General features: G+C 41.9%; 2 protein-coding genes across 3 annotated transcripts; both read left to right on the top strand.

The window, feature by feature from the left end:
- The first annotated feature begins 1306 nt into the window (after nt 1-1306).
- Nucleotides 1307-7500, top strand: LOC117728752 (adhesion G-protein coupled receptor G1-like). 2 transcript variants are annotated; one of them, XM_034529578.1, is made up of 12 exons: nt 1307-1654; nt 1892-1952; nt 2319-2406; nt 2604-2732; nt 2918-3070; nt 4258-4312; nt 4400-4437; nt 5151-5269; nt 6086-6366; nt 6489-6591; nt 6745-7058; nt 7150-7500. In XM_034529578.1, exons 1-12 carry the CDS (start codon nt 1597-1599, stop codon nt 7263-7265), a joined length of 1515 nt encoding a protein of 504 aa, XP_034385469.1. In that variant the 5' UTR covers nt 1307-1596; the 3' UTR covers nt 7266-7500. The 2 variants fall into 2 exon arrangements, with proteins under 2 accessions (XP_034385469.1, XP_034385468.1); XM_034529577.1 differs by having other exon boundaries at nt 4400-4491.
- A 4056-nt stretch (nt 7501-11556) lies between these two features.
- slc7a6os (solute carrier family 7 member 6 opposite strand) lies at nt 11557-16432 on the top strand. The gene is made up of 5 exons (XM_034558944.1): nt 11557-11818; nt 12465-12794; nt 13885-14091; nt 14479-14608; nt 15399-16432. Exons 1-5 carry the CDS (start codon nt 11630-11632, stop codon nt 15539-15541), a joined length of 999 nt encoding a protein of 332 aa, XP_034414835.1. The 5' UTR covers nt 11557-11629; the 3' UTR covers nt 15542-16432.
- Nucleotides 16433-16766: the final 334 nt, after the last annotated feature.

Below are 16766 nucleotides of genomic sequence, written 5' to 3'. Positions count from 1 at the left end.
CTAAATATGCCTCGCAATTTGGAACCCCAGAAAGCCCATCAGACATAAGCCGCTGCATTGTGGCCAAAAGACATTGCATTGTATTGCAAGAAGTGATTCTATCACAAACGCAGACATTTTTGAGGCAAGAGGAGTCAGGGGCACCTGCCAGTAACCCATGTGCAGGTTAAGTTTCGTAACACATTTTGCAGAACACACACGGTCAACACAATCTTCAAACCGAGGCAGGGGAAAAGAAAGTTCAGGGGCTTTCTGACAGCAGGGTAAACCAACTTGGAATCGCTTGCCAGAGCAGGACAAACAGCGAGTGGTCTACCCTCCCAGATACCGGGAGAGGTAACCTGAGGGGCGGTTCAAGGCAGCGAAGGGGAAGAACACCTCCTGTCCTGGAGGACGCATTCAAATATGAATGTGTCCTCTTGTAAAAATCTGCCGTATTTTATTGGTGGAGGAAGTTTGCTCCACCCAGTGGCTGCAGGGTCACGAGAACTCGTTGGTCCCTCGTCCTCGCGGACTACGTAGGCCTAGCCATCAGGGAGGCAGTGCTGGCCAGTCCAAGGCTGATGGCTCAGAGAGCTGAACCAGAGGACCGTGTTCAGGTGGGACAAGGACATTTTGTCATTGAAGCTGAGTTAATAGATTATTTGACATTGAAGCTGAGTTAATAGATTATTTGACAAATAACTCATCTCATGAGCCTGGGAGACGTTAAAATCATAAAAAGTATGAAATAAATACTCACAATTGTACATAACATATGTATACAACAACGTATTTACACCATTTAAACTCCAACATGTAACCCTCCTGATGCGTTAGTTTGAAAATTCCCTGAACTTTTGATGTACACATTATTTTCTGTAACTTCCTCACACAAACGTACTTACTCCATTAAGAGGGACAATACCAAGCTGCACAGTATTGGTCTTTTACACTCATCGTGTGTGTGTGTGTGTGTGTGTGTGTGTGTGTGTGTGTGTGTGTGTGTGTGTGTGTGTGGCTATAAGTGGGATTTAAGTAAAGATGTGTTCTTTATGTGTTTTGGAATAAAATCTAAATCGCGTGTTTCTTTTTGCGAGTGGTTTACAGTCCTCGAAAGCATTATGCATGCATTTGAATTATTCAGAAAACGTATTAAAGCATCTATTAATACTCATTTAAAGTGCATATGTACGTGCAGCCAGCTTTGGAAGAACATGATGCGGTTGCAGCGTGAGTTTCACTGCACAAGTTTTGTGTTCATTGGAAAACTGTAACATTTGGAAACTTCCTCTTTTCTCTTTCCTTTCCAACCTTAGAGATTTAGTCACAGTAAAATACCCTTTCTTCCTCTGTACGATCAGTCATATTGTAAAGGAGACTTTATATTCTCTCTCTCTCTTTGAGACATTTTGCTGTCTCTTGAGCAAGATCGGTGAGATTCCCTATGACCAGCGCGTCGGTTTATGTATCACTTCTGGTCCATGTGAGCTGTCCACTCCCAGCTCCGCACCCACCACCATGTGATGTATGAAGATGTGAAACTGCCTGCTCATCAAGCAAAACCTCAAGCATGTAGAGCCCCACATCTGTGTGTGTGAGGGACGGCGAGACGCGATGTGGACTTCTCTTTTCCCCCTAGCGCTCGCGTGGCTGTCTACGGACCAAGCTCTCGGTGAGTTGTCAACATCGTTATTTAGTTTTTTTTCTGTGTGCTTATGAGGTGAATACCACATTAACCATTGGAATAATAAGGTCGTAGAGTTTCAGACCAAGAGAAAAATAAAGTCATTCAAGATCCGATGCTGCTCCGGGGTGGCCTTACTCAACCATTTGTGCAACACTTCAAAAAAGAAGAAGAATAAAAAAACACTGTTTCCTTACATTTGTCCTTCTCTGTCGCTTCTCACAGCTTCAGAAAACTGTGAAAATGTCTTTGACAAGTGTCAGCAAGGTGATGTCCCCTGGACCAGGTAACCCACACCCTTTAACTTACACTAAAGAACACATGTGGCTGCTCCCTGTTGTCTATTGAATGCTCTGAGAATCCCTGAAAAACAATAAGAAATGATCACAACATACCATAATACTGTCACAAGGTTGTCAGCCTGTTAGGAACCAAACGCACCTGACGTGGTATTTCCCTGTTAATACCACAGTGTTATGAAAATGCTGTGTGCTGTAATCATTGGAATAATGTCAAAGGACAAAAGACAACACATTTGTGTGGTTTCGTCCCCTAAAATCAATAGTTATCATAAGTCTTTGTCTATGTAGACTTTTGATAACTATCTATGTATTGTTTGGATTGCTGAAATGTATGAAATATGCGTTGGCAGGTGCTATGAGGACAGAATTGCAAGCTGTAGGCTAAGAAACCGTAGGATGATCAACTTCATTCATCGGAGGGTGAGCTGGAAGCAAGAGGTGAGGTCATATTTTTGGGGTCCGAGCTGTGGATCTGGAGTTGGGCGTGAAAAGCGCAAAACAGAAGAAACATTTTGGTCCCTCGTGATCAGGGAGGCCCCGCTGTGTCGTCTTTTCTTTGAACAAGCGAGGAAAGAAGCCCACCTTCATAAATGAAGAGAAAAATATTTATGAGGGTTTTGTGTTGTGGTTTTTAGGCCGAAGAGAGTCCCACTCCCCAGCACAGGGTTCAAATCTCATCCTCAGCTCTCCGGATAAGCAGTGGAGCCGGGTCTGAGGACGAGGTGCTGCTGGTGGCCACTGTGATCAACAGCACTTATTTCAAGGTCAGTGGCCGTAAAGGTCAAACATTTGATTTCTCTGCAGACCTCTTTGTAACTCTGCATGCTCACAGTCGGCCGGTAATGAAAATGGAGAAACGGTTGATTGAAGAAGCTTGATTCGAACCTTATTGACCACACCCCGTGTTAATGCCATGTATCTTCTCATCCACCTCTCTCTGTCATTACAGCTGAGCCCCAGCCCTCGCGGGAGACATTTCATATTAGACAGGCCCAGGCAAAGAACTGTTCTGGGGGGGTTAGTGCTGGCAGTGAGGGCGGGGAACCATCCGGTCCGGAACCTCTCACAAGCCATCAAACTAACCTTCAAACACAACAAACAGGTTTAGTAAAACTCCATTCCATTATCCGAACCACTTATCCTATTTAGGGTCGCGGGGCGCTGGAGCCGATCCCAGCTGACATTGGGCGAAGGCGGGGTTCACCTGGACAGGTCGGCAGTCAATCTCAGGGCTCATATAGAGACAGACAACCATTCACGCTCACATTCACACCTATAAGGGCCAATTTAGAGTCCAATTAACCTGAGCTGCATGTCTTTGGACTGAGAGAGGAACCCGGAGGGAACCCACGCTGACACGGGGAGAACATGCAAACTCCACACAGAAGGACCGACCAAACCGGGATCCGAACCCGGGCCCCTCTAGCGACAGTGCTAGCCACTACACCACCGTGCAGCTGATAGTCAAATTGACAGTGTTAATGTAACACTTAAAGAGTACATTTTAACACTAAGCCAGTTAATATATGGTCCCTATCTACAGAGTGTTAAAGTTACACTAGGACTCTATTGTATACTCTTCATGAGTGTTAGACCTACTTGACACTAGGTGTTGATTTTTAACTGACTCCTGCCATTATTAAAACACATTTACTCTTGTATTTACGCCCTATTAGTGTACTTTTTATCCAACACTTACTTATTTCCAATTGACTCTTTTTAACTCTTCAACAGAATAACTTTAAAGTGGTTCGCCTTTTTCTCACTTTACCTTGTCCGGCTAAAAAAAATATCAAACAGCAGTATAGCCAGTCTTAATAACAATTTATTAATAATAAAAACATTTTAGTTTAGTTTGCATACAATATCTTTAAACTTTGAGAACTCCCATCCGTCAGGTCTTTCGTCCTGTTGGAGTCTTGACAATACGCTCTACACTGTTAGAGAAACTTACCACAATCTTTCGAGAATAGCAAGATTGCGCGGTGAAGAAACTTATGATCCGCTTGGGGAGAAGGAGGTGGGCGGAGCTTCCCAGAGTACTTTCCAGAGTACACTGTCTTGTAGCAGTGTTCAATCACGTAAACACAGGGGGGGGGGGCGTTTTACTCTTGCTGTTGTTGTATTAAATCTGAAATAGTCAATGTACTTTGACACTGCATATTTTACACTGAAAAGTTTAACTTATTGTAGTAGTTACTCTTGCCGTTGTTGGGATAACAAATACTTTGACAATGAATATTTAACACTGAGTAATTTACTGAATACATAAATTGTGTTATGTTTCAGGTGGAGGATGGGGCATGTGTGTTTTGGCAGGAGTCCCCACTTGAGGACGGAACAGGTAGGCTACACATGGCGGCCTCCACTCTTTTATTGCTCTTCAATGAAAAAACGATTTATACTGCATCATGTGCTTGTGTGTTTCTAGGTTGTTGGAGCACAGGCGGCTGTGAGACCAGCAACACGGGAAGTGAATTTGTTTGCAGCTGCAACCACCTGAGCTTCTTTGCCGTGCTTGTGGTAAAATGCTAATCTTTTGTCATCAGCCACATGCTGCAGGTGGTTTTTACCACAGATCCATCTGAGATTGGGGACTTTTTGAAAAAAGGGGCAGGGACTTTCAGATAAAAATACAGGGCAGGGGATTGGATGAACCGTCCGTCAATCAAACTCTTCCCTAAGCCAGTTGTGAGAATCATCAGTGCTGTTTTTTTGCTCTTCTTTCATTGAAGAAATGCTCTCCAGTTCTGACAGAACTTGTGCTATTGCAGCTAAGCTAACCTCTATTGGAGCCGCCGTTGGTTGGCCGGCCGAACACAAGCGCATTACTTGAGGCTTGACAAGATGGATTTCCAGCATGTCGGACATGATTGGTCAATACCACTTGGACTCCAAAACCAAAACCATCAACATGTAGCACAAATTTAACACAATTTCCAGAAACATTTGGTGTGTGTATATTGTGTGGGATATTTCTGTCTTTTTTTTAAAGGCCTGCATTTTGAAAATGGATATAAAAACAGGTGGATAGAAACATACTTTTTAGAGGCATAGAGTTTTACTGAAGACACATCTAAATAAATATCTACAATATATATGCTAAAGAGGCCTCCATCAGGCTTCTGAACTTAACCTACGTTTTAAATTGAGTTTATATTCCATGTTTTTTCCCTATCCAGAACCCCGTGCTATCAGTGGAGGAAAGGGATGCTGTGAACCTTAGCTACATCACCTACATTGGATCAGCGCTCACTATCTTCTTCTCAGTCATCAGCTTGATCATCTATATATGTTTGCAGTGAGTTTGACTTTAAATTATTTATGTCCACGGGTCCAGAGGGAATTATATTAAGATACCATCAAATATCTTTAATGTTTTGCTTAACCGAGATGGCAGTAGGTCTTTCGGTCCAGAAAGTGAAGCGACATGTGGATGTAACTGTTAGTGTGTGTGTTACTACTGGATTAATTTCTTCTGTGTTTTGTCATACTGATGTAAATTGACCAATTGATGAGCTGAAAGGTTTTGATGGCCGCCGGCTGCTCGGTGCAACCCCTTGGGACTAAAAGTCTTAACGTGTGCTAGTTCTGTGCTTACGGCTGCAAAGAGCGGTGTTATATGTTGCAGACTTTTTGTCATACCACATTGTGGCTCAAACAAGCTCTGCGGTTGATAGTTTACTGTAAAGCTCAAAACAGAAAATAACTCAAATAGAACCGACTTCATCACTACGAATGCTTACACCTCTGAATGAAAGATGTACACAGCAAAATCAGCAGTGTTAATTCAACACCAATAGAGTTAAATTCAACACTTTGAAAGTGTCTATATTGGTCCACCTTATTTTGAGTTAAAACTACACTTTTAAAAGTGTTAAATGTACTGTGATAGATTTGAAGCAACTCTCTCAATAGTTGCCATTTAGTCAGTGCGGCCCAGTAAGCAGTAGCTATAAGGTAACATCAGAACTGACTGGGTGAGAGATGTGGGAGTGCAGCTGTAATGAGGTGAAAATACCTGTCGAATTCGTGTGAGAAAATAGACATATATATAGTACTGCATCTGCTAAATAGGCAATACAAACATGATCATTATAAACCTTTTCCCTTTCAGGCGGCGGCGTCCCGAGAAGGCTATCGGCGTGCATTTGCAACTAACCGGAGCGCTGCTCTGCCTCCACTTCAGCTTCCTGCTGTGCTGCTTCTGGGTGTGGTGGCTGAATGGGAAAGAGGAGGACTGGGTTTGCCGGGGTCTGGGTCTCTTTTTGCACTGGTCCCTGATGGCCACCTTCAGCTGGACGGCTCTGGAGGGGTTCCACCTCTACCTTCTCCTAGTCCGAGTCTTCAACATCTACGTCAGGAGATACCTGCTCAAGCTCAGCGTGGTAGGATGGGGTGAGTGGAGACAGTGCTCAAAAACCCTGAGTAAAGTGCTCAAACGCAATAATGGGCATTTTATGATTTATTGTTCCATTACAAAAGAAAACTTCAATTATTTTTCAAATGTCTTCATGCAGGTCTCCCTACCCTGATTGCAGTGGTTTGTGGGATTTCAGGTGTTTATGGAAAATACAGGCCAGAATCGAGGGACGCCAACAACCGCAATTCAACAGCGGAGATGTAAGAAACCAAGATCCATTGTTACGATTTTAAATATTCAACGACACGGGAGGTTAGAATTCTTGGCAAATCACCTGACCTGCGTTATTCCTCGCAGGTCATTTGGAATTCAAAGTGATCTTGTAAATGAAAACACTTTTTAACAACCTGCAGATGTTGGATGAGCAGCCACAGGCTTTCGGTCAGCTACGTCACTATTGTGGCCTTCCCGTGCCTGGTGATACTGTGCAATTCCTGCATGCTGGGCCTTGTGGTGTTTAAGCTATGGAGGCTGAGGGTGGGCAGTCGAGGCGCTGGCGGCGGCGGCTCAAAGAAGATGGATAGAGAAAAATGGATGAAGTTATGGAGGGACTGTGCCACAGTGCTGGGCCTCAGCTTTGTGCTGGGTTTACCTTGGGGGTTAGCTAGCACCACCTATGTCTCCCTCGTGGGGATCTACGTGTTCACGGTACTAAACTCCCTGCAGGGTGAGTACGTGCAGGACCCTCATTCAAGGCATCCTTTTTTATTTCTTTATTTGCTGGAAGGATTCCCAGCTTTTCCGTTCCCTCTTCCTAGGTGTGTTCATGTTCCTGTGGTCCGTGGCGTTGTCCTGCAAGTCTCGATCTGACAACAACTCCTCCACCAGAGACCCTTCCACTCAGAAAGTGATGACTACCAGTTTCAATAACTGATATTCACAAGCCTATAATAGGTGCTTAGTGGCCTTTTGGCTCCTGTCATATGCAGTTAAATGACACTTAATCATGTCATGTATCTTCTTTAAATTAAGTTTGCATCGGCAAGCATGCATCATGAACAGTAACCCCTTCTAATTATTTATTGTTGTGTCAGTTATGATTCTTATGGTTACGGTAATATCAGAAGGGCAATCAGTGAATAAAAAAAATATTATCTCTGCCAGGAGAATCGTGAAAGTGTTTGCGTATTTTTGTACTAGCGTGAGTGAGTGTCTGTCCACAGCTAATTTTGAATTGTGCTGCAGCTATATTTATATTTTGGGTGGCTACAGCAGGGAAACCACGTCTGATACACTGTGTGCCAGTTGTGGGTTGTATTCATTCGGTCAAACATTAGAGCAGACACACCCCACCAGAAACTACTGTGTGCACTCCCATTCTGTTCTGGGTAAGACAGAACAGAACCCACTGAAACCACAACCCAAACCCAGTGCACTAACTGCATGTAATAATCATTGAAGAGTGTCTTCACTAAATCTTTGGTTCAACGCTACCTGGACATGCAGACACTATTCACGATAGTTCTCCAAGCGTTGAGACATTCTCTGTTTAACATGGTGCACTACATGAGATCACCGTTTATTCAAAACGGTGATTTGAAATGTGTACCATATGATGGGGAAATAAAGGCAGATGCTCTTAGCACCCAGGTGTCACAAGCCAACAATTCTGTTTCCACACAGGTGTATGTAGCACCAAGAACAATGCTGTGTGCAGCAGTTTGACCCATTCCTCCAGTCCGACAGTCAAATCTGTTCAAGCTTGCTCTTTCATTGATTGGAGAGGTATTGTAGGTGTATTATATATAGATATAGATATATTTATCTATATCTATATTATATTTAAATTAAAAAACTAAGACAACAATGTACAAAGCATATAAGATTTAGCAACCTTTGACATATCTGGTGGAGACCGGTTTTAGCTCAAACCCATGCCGTTGCATGTGCTGCTAATGCCCATGCAACCTGGATGGAACAGTGGCACAAGAGCGCCATCTGCTGGCAATACAAGGTTCAATTTATTCATCCATAAAAACATGGAAATTACAGCGCTGCCACACTAATCAACCAACACTGAGTAAATAAATACTCATAAAATAGATTTAAAAACATGTATAATATGACTTGATAGTGACTTGATAAAATACTGTACTTAAATTGTGTTTTATTTTTTGTCTTTCCTTTATTATTATTATTGCTATGATTATTATCATTCATAATAATAATAATAATAATATAATTAACCTAACACTAATGCTTCTTTGTATTATATTCCATATGATCACTCTTCTAATTTCAGAGCTGTGGGCCAATGAAACGAGAACCTGTAACTGCTATGTAGGCTGCCTTCCTTAAGAACAGAGGATGTTCAATTCAGTTTATTTTGTATAGCCCAATATCACAAATTACGAATTTTCCTCAGAGGGCTTTACAATCTGTACACATACGACATCCCTGTCCCAGGATCTCACATCGGATCAGGAAAAACTCCCAAGAAATAGGAAAAACCCTTTCACAGGGAAAAAAGGGAAGAACCCTTCAGGAGAGCAACAGATGAGGATGGACAGAAGCAATAGATGTCATGTGTACAGATGAACAGCGTTACAGAGTTACATAAACACATTCAATGAATATGAATGTATAATTAGTAGTAGGCATGGACCATGATCCAGACCTCCACAACCCATGAAACAGAAGGAGGTAGAGAGGTGTGGTGGAGCGCATCAGCAGGGCCAAGGCAGGAGGCATCAGACACAGCCAGGTCCAATGGACCCTATGAGAGGTGAAGTCACAAAGACTCTGGGGAGGAAGCAGAGTTAGTAATGTGCAATGGAGAGATGTAAATTCATCCATAAGAAGAGAGAGAAGAGGAGATAGGTGCTCAGTGTATCCTAAAACGTCCCCCAGCAGCCTATAAGCCTATAGCAGCATATCTAAGAGCTGGACCAGGGCAAACCTGATGCAGCCCTATAAGCACTATTAAAAAGGAAAGTCTTAAGTCTATTCTTGAATGAGGTGACTGTCTGCCTCCCGGACTGAAAGTGGAAGCTGGTTCCATAAAAGAGGAGCTTGATAACTGAAGGCTCTTGCTCCCATCCTACTTTTTAAGACTCTAGGAACCACAAGTACCCCCGCATTTAGTGAGCACAGCTCTCTAGTGGGGCAATATGGTACTACAAGCTCCTTAAGATATGATGGTGCATCACCAATCAAGGCTTTGTAGGTGAGGAGAAGAATTTTAAATGTGATTCTTGATTTTACAGGGAGCCAGTGCAGAGCAGCTAATACAGGAGTAATGTGATCACTTTTTTTAGTTTTTGTGAGAACACGAGCTGCAGCATTCTGGATCAACTGGAGGGACTTAAGAGACTTATTAGAGCAGCTTGATAATAAGGAGTTGCAGTAATCTAGTCTAGACTTTCTGCATCTTTTTGAGACAAGATGTGCCTGATTTTTGAAACGTTACGTAGATGAAAAAAAGCAGTCCTTGAGATTAGCTTCATGTGGGAGTTAAAGGACAAGTCCCGGTCAAAGATAACGCTGAGATTCTTTACAATGGTGTTGGATGCCAGGGCAATGCCATCTACAGAAACCACATCACCAGATAATTGATCTCTGAGGTGTTCAGGGCCCAGTAAAATAACTTCAGTTTTGTCTGAGTTTAACATCAGGAAGTTGCAGGTCATCCATGTTTTTATGTCTTTAAGACATGCTTGAATTGTAGCGAGCTGGTTGGTCTCCTCTGGTTTGATTGATAGATATAATTGAGTATCATCTGCATAACAATGAACGTTTATGGAGTGTTTCCTGATAATGTTGCCCAAAGGAAGCATATATAAAAGTAAATAAAATTGGACCAAGAACAGAAACTTGTGGAACTCCGTGATTAACGCTGGTGGTCATCGAGGCTTCAGTGTTTACAAATACAAATTAAGATCTATCTGATAAATAGGATTTAAACCAACTTAGTGCGGTACCTGAAATGCCAATCGACTGATCCAGTCTTTGAGATGGACCACAAGGAAAAACACAACTGGATAACGAAGACACAAAAATGTAATTTTAAAAGCTTTTATTTCAAAATATCTTAAAATGTTCATTTGAAGACACAATAGTGAACTATTATTATTATTTGCAAAAGTCAATACTTTAGCTTTGGAATGTCATAGTTTAATGGAATGTCATAGTTTAATTCATAGTATGATTAATTTGTTACAATAAGCAACAGCAAAACAAGAACGATGAAAATAGTCAGAAACAAAATAAAAACTAGTATCACAGGCTAAATGCAGATTTCAATAAATGGGTTTTAAGTAGTCCAGTCGAGAGGTTATGAAGGCGTGGATGAGTGTTTCAGCGGCTGAAGAGAAGAAGGAGGGACGTAGACGGGCAATGTTTTTAAGATGAAAGAAGGCAGTTTTTGTGATGTGCTTGACGTGGTGTTCAAAGGAGAGGTTTGGATCAAAGATGACACCAAGGTTGAATCCGGATATAAATGGTTCATACATTTGGTTGGAGTCCAGATGGGTTTTGAGTTGGTTGGCAGTGGTGCGTTCAAGTATTTTAGACAGAAAAGGGAGATTGGAGATCGGTAGTTGTTGAGAATGTCAGGATCCAGGCCAGGTTTTTTGAAGAACGGTGTTAGCTGGATGGGACAAGAAGAATGAGTTTATTAAATAATTGATACGAAGCAAAGGACGAAACAAGGAATAGCATTTACGATAAGTTGTACGAAGGAAAGAGTAATTTGAGAAAATAATGATAGACAGTCATTATCATGCATTATTATTATTGTAATAATACAATACAATAATCATGATTAGCATTCGCTGTGACGTTTGTGATAACAAGGAGGATGGAAAGAGGTGATGTCAGGGCTTCATACAGTGTTCAATAGCCAGCGTGATACCCGTAAATAAAGCTCTCCAGTTAAACCTCCTCGATTGTACATTGAAGGGGATACTGAGCATGGGTGGGAGAGCACAGGTTAGAGTACTACTAGTGTTCTTAAAGAACACAGGGGGGGTTTATAGGGTATAATTGAAATGTAGGGATGAGGGTTCATTTTTTCTTTTCTTTTCTTTTTGTATATATATATATATTTATATATTGGGGTGGTTTTGTTTCTGGGGTAAAGAGAGCCTACTGTCTGATCCATACCCCGGAGCAGAAGGTGGCGGTAATGCACCAAATATAGGGGTGCCAACCGCCGTTAAAAAATCAATAAGAAGAAGAAGAAGAAGTTAAACCTCCTCCCTGCGCCAGTTGCCAGACACACTCAGACAGAGGGACAACATGGACCCGAACACGACGATTCTGCGAGTAAAGAGAAAAAGGGGCACCGACCCCGCAGATGCGTTATTGCTGGCGTGCAAGCGCATCCGGCCGGAGACGTCCCAGAGCTCAGGTGAAGTGGTGCCGGAGCCGAATGAAGCTGAGGTGGAAAACTCTGTCTTCAAACTCGTGGCGACCGTAGCGACACAGGTAAGAGGCCCGGTGTGACGGGGCTAGCTCACGAGCGTCAACGCAGCGGGCGGTGAAAAAGGAAAATAAGCACGAATTGGCGCATCGTTACGAACGTATCGTATATGAGTAAGTTTGACTGGCCTGTTAGCGAGCGGAAGTTACCGACTTTAAACGGCGGTGGTTGTTGGGGAAACGAAGCGCCTTCTGTGCTGTGTTGTTAGCACGATACGCCAGCATTAGCTGCTGCTATCGCTAGCTCGTTGACGTTGACTGAAGCTGTGACGTGTTTGCAGGCTGCATGCCTCGAACAATTATAAAATGTTATGCATAATTTACAGCCGTCGTAGCTTTAACACGGGAATGTAACTAGTTAACGTTAGCTGTTAGAACACACTGTCAAAAAGACCAATAATACGTTAGGCTGGCGGGTAAACATAGCATAGCTTATACTACAACGTAGTTAGTGTACTAGCTAGCGCTACACCTTTTTGGTATGACGTTATTACGAGTTAGCGTTAATTTAACTGTCATATTTAACCATACGGTCCCATGCCAACCGGGTAACGTGTTTCTGCTCACTGGGACGTTCTCGCCGTATGTTTTTAGTGATGCCGTCATTAAGTCAGCCACTTAAACCCCCATCTGTCGTTGTCCCCGTTCACAGGATGCTCCCGTTCAGACCCAGGTGCGACAGGCGCTGGCCCGGCCTCGCATGGCCCACGCGCTGCGCCCCTCCGCTGCCAGCTCGCAGCGGATAGCGGGGGACCTGCGCAGCGCCAAGTGGAGCACCCGGAGGGAGGAACGCTACAGAATACTGTCCAGCCACCGGTCAGGCCTGTCGAGCCCCGCCGAGCAGCCGACCCCGGGGACGGAAGCTTCGGAGAGTGCGAGGGAAACCGAGGACGAGCCAGACAAATGTTTGGTTCTGGGTGCGATCCAGGTGGTCGATCTCCTGCACGAGGACGTAGAGGACAAGGACAAGTCGTCTGGCAAGGTGAGAGGAGCTCTGAGCATTACCTGTATTGTTATTGTTTACTTTCTTTGTCTGTCTATCAATTATCATACTCATTTTACTTGTCATAATTTTTTTGTTAAAGTGCCTAATTTACTTTTATTCATAAACTAATTGATATATAGCCTACAAAACCAAAAGTCAGGCTAATTAATTGTGATGTAATCCTGTTATGATGTGCATTCTCTACTCAAGACCTTCTGTCATCCTGATAAAGGGATCCTCCTCTGTTGCTCCCGTTTTTGTTCTCCTCTTTTTCCTCTAAAGTTTTTATTGTACTGTCCCAAGGACAGAGGATGCTGTATGTTTTACAGATTGTCAAGCCCTCTGAGGCAAATTTGTGATTTTGGGCGAGACAAATTTAATTATAACAAATGCAACATGGAGAGTGTATATAGTCCACAGCCATATGGTACTTGTTGGGCTGATTTAAAATGTTTGATTATAAAACAACAAATGAAAGCTAGTTCTATCTCCAGAGTTTTGATTTTGTGTGTTTGTACTGACTTTGAGGCTGCGAGCAACCCAGCCCTCGTGTAGCGGCAGTAATTGACCTTTCTTCTTTTTCTTGCACAGCAATGAAAAGTAACAGACGGGTAGTTGTATTAATGACCAATACAAATCTGATCATGACAAAGAAGAAATGCCTTACTTGTTTTTATTTAGTAAAAAGGGTTTATTTATTGCAGAACATGTATTTTTTATTTTATTGTTTGTCTTGTTATAAGAGGATCAACAGAACACATTGAATAATGTAATAATGAACTGATGACATATAGGTTGGATATAAAAAACTGCTCTTGACAAGAGGTACCCACATCTTACAATTGTTGAGCTTATTGCATAATGTGTTAATGGCCTTTTGTTAAACTTTTAGAGGTTATAATTTAAGGCATTGCTAATATGGATAACCTCTGCATTGATATATATATATATATATATATATATATATATATATATATATATATATATATATATATATATATATATATATATATATATATATATATATATATATATATATATATATACACACACTCACTCACTCATACTCGCTCTATTTTTTGTAAAGGCGCTGTCCTCGGACCCGGAAATGATCCTGTGTAACAGCACCAAGATGCTGCGGGAGCGCCTGAGAATAAGCGGAGAGGGGTTGGATATGGAGCACCCTGACAACGGCAACGACTACGTCTACGACCTTTACTATCAGGAGACTGTCACGCCAGGCTGGATCCAGGACATCCTGTCAGTCAGGGCCTACGGCGACGAGGGAGAACTGGTGTGTGTGGATGGATGGAACGGACAGATGAATGAGTGCTGCACTCGGAGTGAGTGAATGAAGACATGGGTGAAGTAACCATTAGACTCTGGGACTAAATTGTACTGGTATGCAGGTCTCTGCATACCAGTACATTTTAATTTTAATATTTTGGCCAACAATTAACAAAAAAAAAAAAGAAGCAAGCAGGCAGGCATCATACTCAGAAGTACTTGCTATGGTAATACAACATGATTGTCCAAGAGTGTTTTTTTATTTTTTATGGCTGAAATCATGAGGCTGGCTCACATTCATTTCTATATAGTTTTTATTATTACAAAAAAATCTCAACATAAAAGGTTAACCAACAAAAAGGAGGCTTTCAGATAAATGGCTTGTTTATCCCAGGTGCCTGACCTTGTGGTTCATGAAGAGGAGGTTTATGAGGACGAGGATGATGAAAACGAGGAAGGCAACTGGAGGAATGACTACCCTGATGAGAGTGATGGGGACAGCGACCGAGAGGAGCGCTACGGCGGTACGTATTTATCTTTCTGGTGGCATGTCGGTTATCCAAGTCTGCAGGTTTGTACTTGCACGCTTTAAAAATAAAACCTGTGCACGACCGAGCCCCATCTCTAAACGGATTTTAATGTAGTTTGTCATGGTCAGTTTATTTTGACAGCTGACACAAATAAGATTTAAATCAAATTAGTGTGTATTTACTTTTACATCACTTTATAGTATCTTGAATAGGTAAAGCAGACATTTAGAGGTTTGATAAATGGTCGTATTAAAGCGTCACGGTTTACAGGTTCTCATTCATTTCCTCAGGTTAAACAAACCATTATAAAAACATGAGGTTGAATGTTGTAAGCAGGCTGCAATAATCAGGATATACATGTTAAATATTAGACATTGGAAGAAATTCTGCAAAATATATTTCGACCCAAATTAAATCTGGTGCGATCCATGCTTTGGTTAGGACCAAGAAGTTTCTGCTCCTATCTGACTATCAAAGACTGGAGATCTGTCGGGTGGAAACAATGTTTGTCCAGGCTTTGTAGGTTCTAGCTCCTCTTCTGGTTCGTCCCATGAAATCTAGTAAAGATGGTCTTACCTGGCCATCTTTACTAGATCTCATGGTGTTTTCCATTGAGACATGCACATTGTTTCCTTTCCACCCAAAATGGGACCTAAATGGAGCATAAACTGTAGACAAGAGTCGGAAGGCTAGAAGTGTCTCAGAAGACCAGACTAGAAATCTCCAGGATTCATAACAGGGTGACTGTTGGGCTGCTTATTGTTGATCATGTCGTGTTGTGCAGGTTACTGCGAGGAGGAGCACTCGTACAGCCAGAGGAGCTGGGGTCGCTACCAGAGGGAGGTGCTGCAAGAGCTGGGCCGCTGTGGTGAAGACGACAAGGAGGAGGAGGAGGAGGAGGACGGAGACAAATATAATTCCGATTGATCCGTCCGTTTCACCCGCATCTGTCAGTGGACCCCCTACACACACACACACACACACACACACACACACATATATATATATATATATATATATATATATATATATATATATATATATATATATATATATATATATATATATATATATATATGGCCTCTGTGTGGGCGAGCATGGAGTGAAAACAGCAACTTTAAAATAAATCCTCTCTCAAAGTGTTGCATTAGATTTAAGGAAGGCTGCAAGATGAATTGACCGAGGGCATCCTTTATTTCAAGGAATGGTACCTTTTTAAAAAAAAATTTCACCAGGAAACCAAGAATTCAATCACAATTTTGTGGGCGAAGCATTTCTTTGAGCCAACACTAAAAACAAAACACAATTTAGTATCAAAGCTTGGTTCACCAGATTGCATACACACCATAAATCTGAAAATCCTTTTTAATGGTGAAGTCCCTCCCACACAGATGGTGAAAGAGTAGCTGTTATTTCCGAAAGGATCCAGAGTGTCTTTTTTTTTTTTTTTTTTTTTTATTGTGGTGGAGTGAATTTGTGTGTGGGTGTTTGTTCAATGTGGACGTTTAAAATTTTTTTTTGCACATTAGCGTGATATGCCTTGTATGCTTTGTGCTGTTAACACTTTCGTCAGTGAGACGTCTCGGACTGCGCGTGGTTGCAATTTAGGCTGCATTTTGTGCATGGTAGTGTGTGCGTGCGTGTGTTTTAGATTTTTGGCACAATGTGAAAGTGACTCATTGTTTTTGTTATGGGTCTGTGTGAGTTTGGTCCCCCACTCCCCCCTTTGAAATTCTTGGATGCTTGTTGAATTAAACTTTTTGTAAATATGTAGATGTGTATAAAAAGAAAGCTTTCAAAATAAACTTTAAACATGTCGGTGTGAGTTTGTCCTACATGGTGTAACACAAACTGTTTAGTTAAGATCTAATCTGTTTGGAGGTTGAACATTATACTTATGTTTTAGCTGCCCAATACAATTTTGAGATACTTTTCAGTGTTTATACAAGCCATTGTCATTGTTGAAGTACTGCAAGAATATAATATACATTGCAAAACTGAGTCCTTATGCATTAGTACTTCTACCATTAGTGTATTTTGAACACAGAACTTTAATGCTGGTATTGTTACTTTTTAAAAGTCAAATCTGAGCCACCTCTTATCCAGGATTTAGAAAAATCTCAGTGACCCCCGACCTGTTAGGACAGTGTTT

Source organism: Cyclopterus lumpus, chromosome 3 (genome assembly GCF_009769545.1).
Source record: "Cyclopterus lumpus isolate fCycLum1 chromosome 3, fCycLum1.pri, whole genome shotgun sequence".
Classification (NCBI taxonomy): Eukaryota; Metazoa; Chordata; class Actinopteri; order Perciformes; family Cyclopteridae; genus Cyclopterus; species Cyclopterus lumpus.
This window is presented reverse-complemented; position numbering and strand designations above follow the sequence as displayed.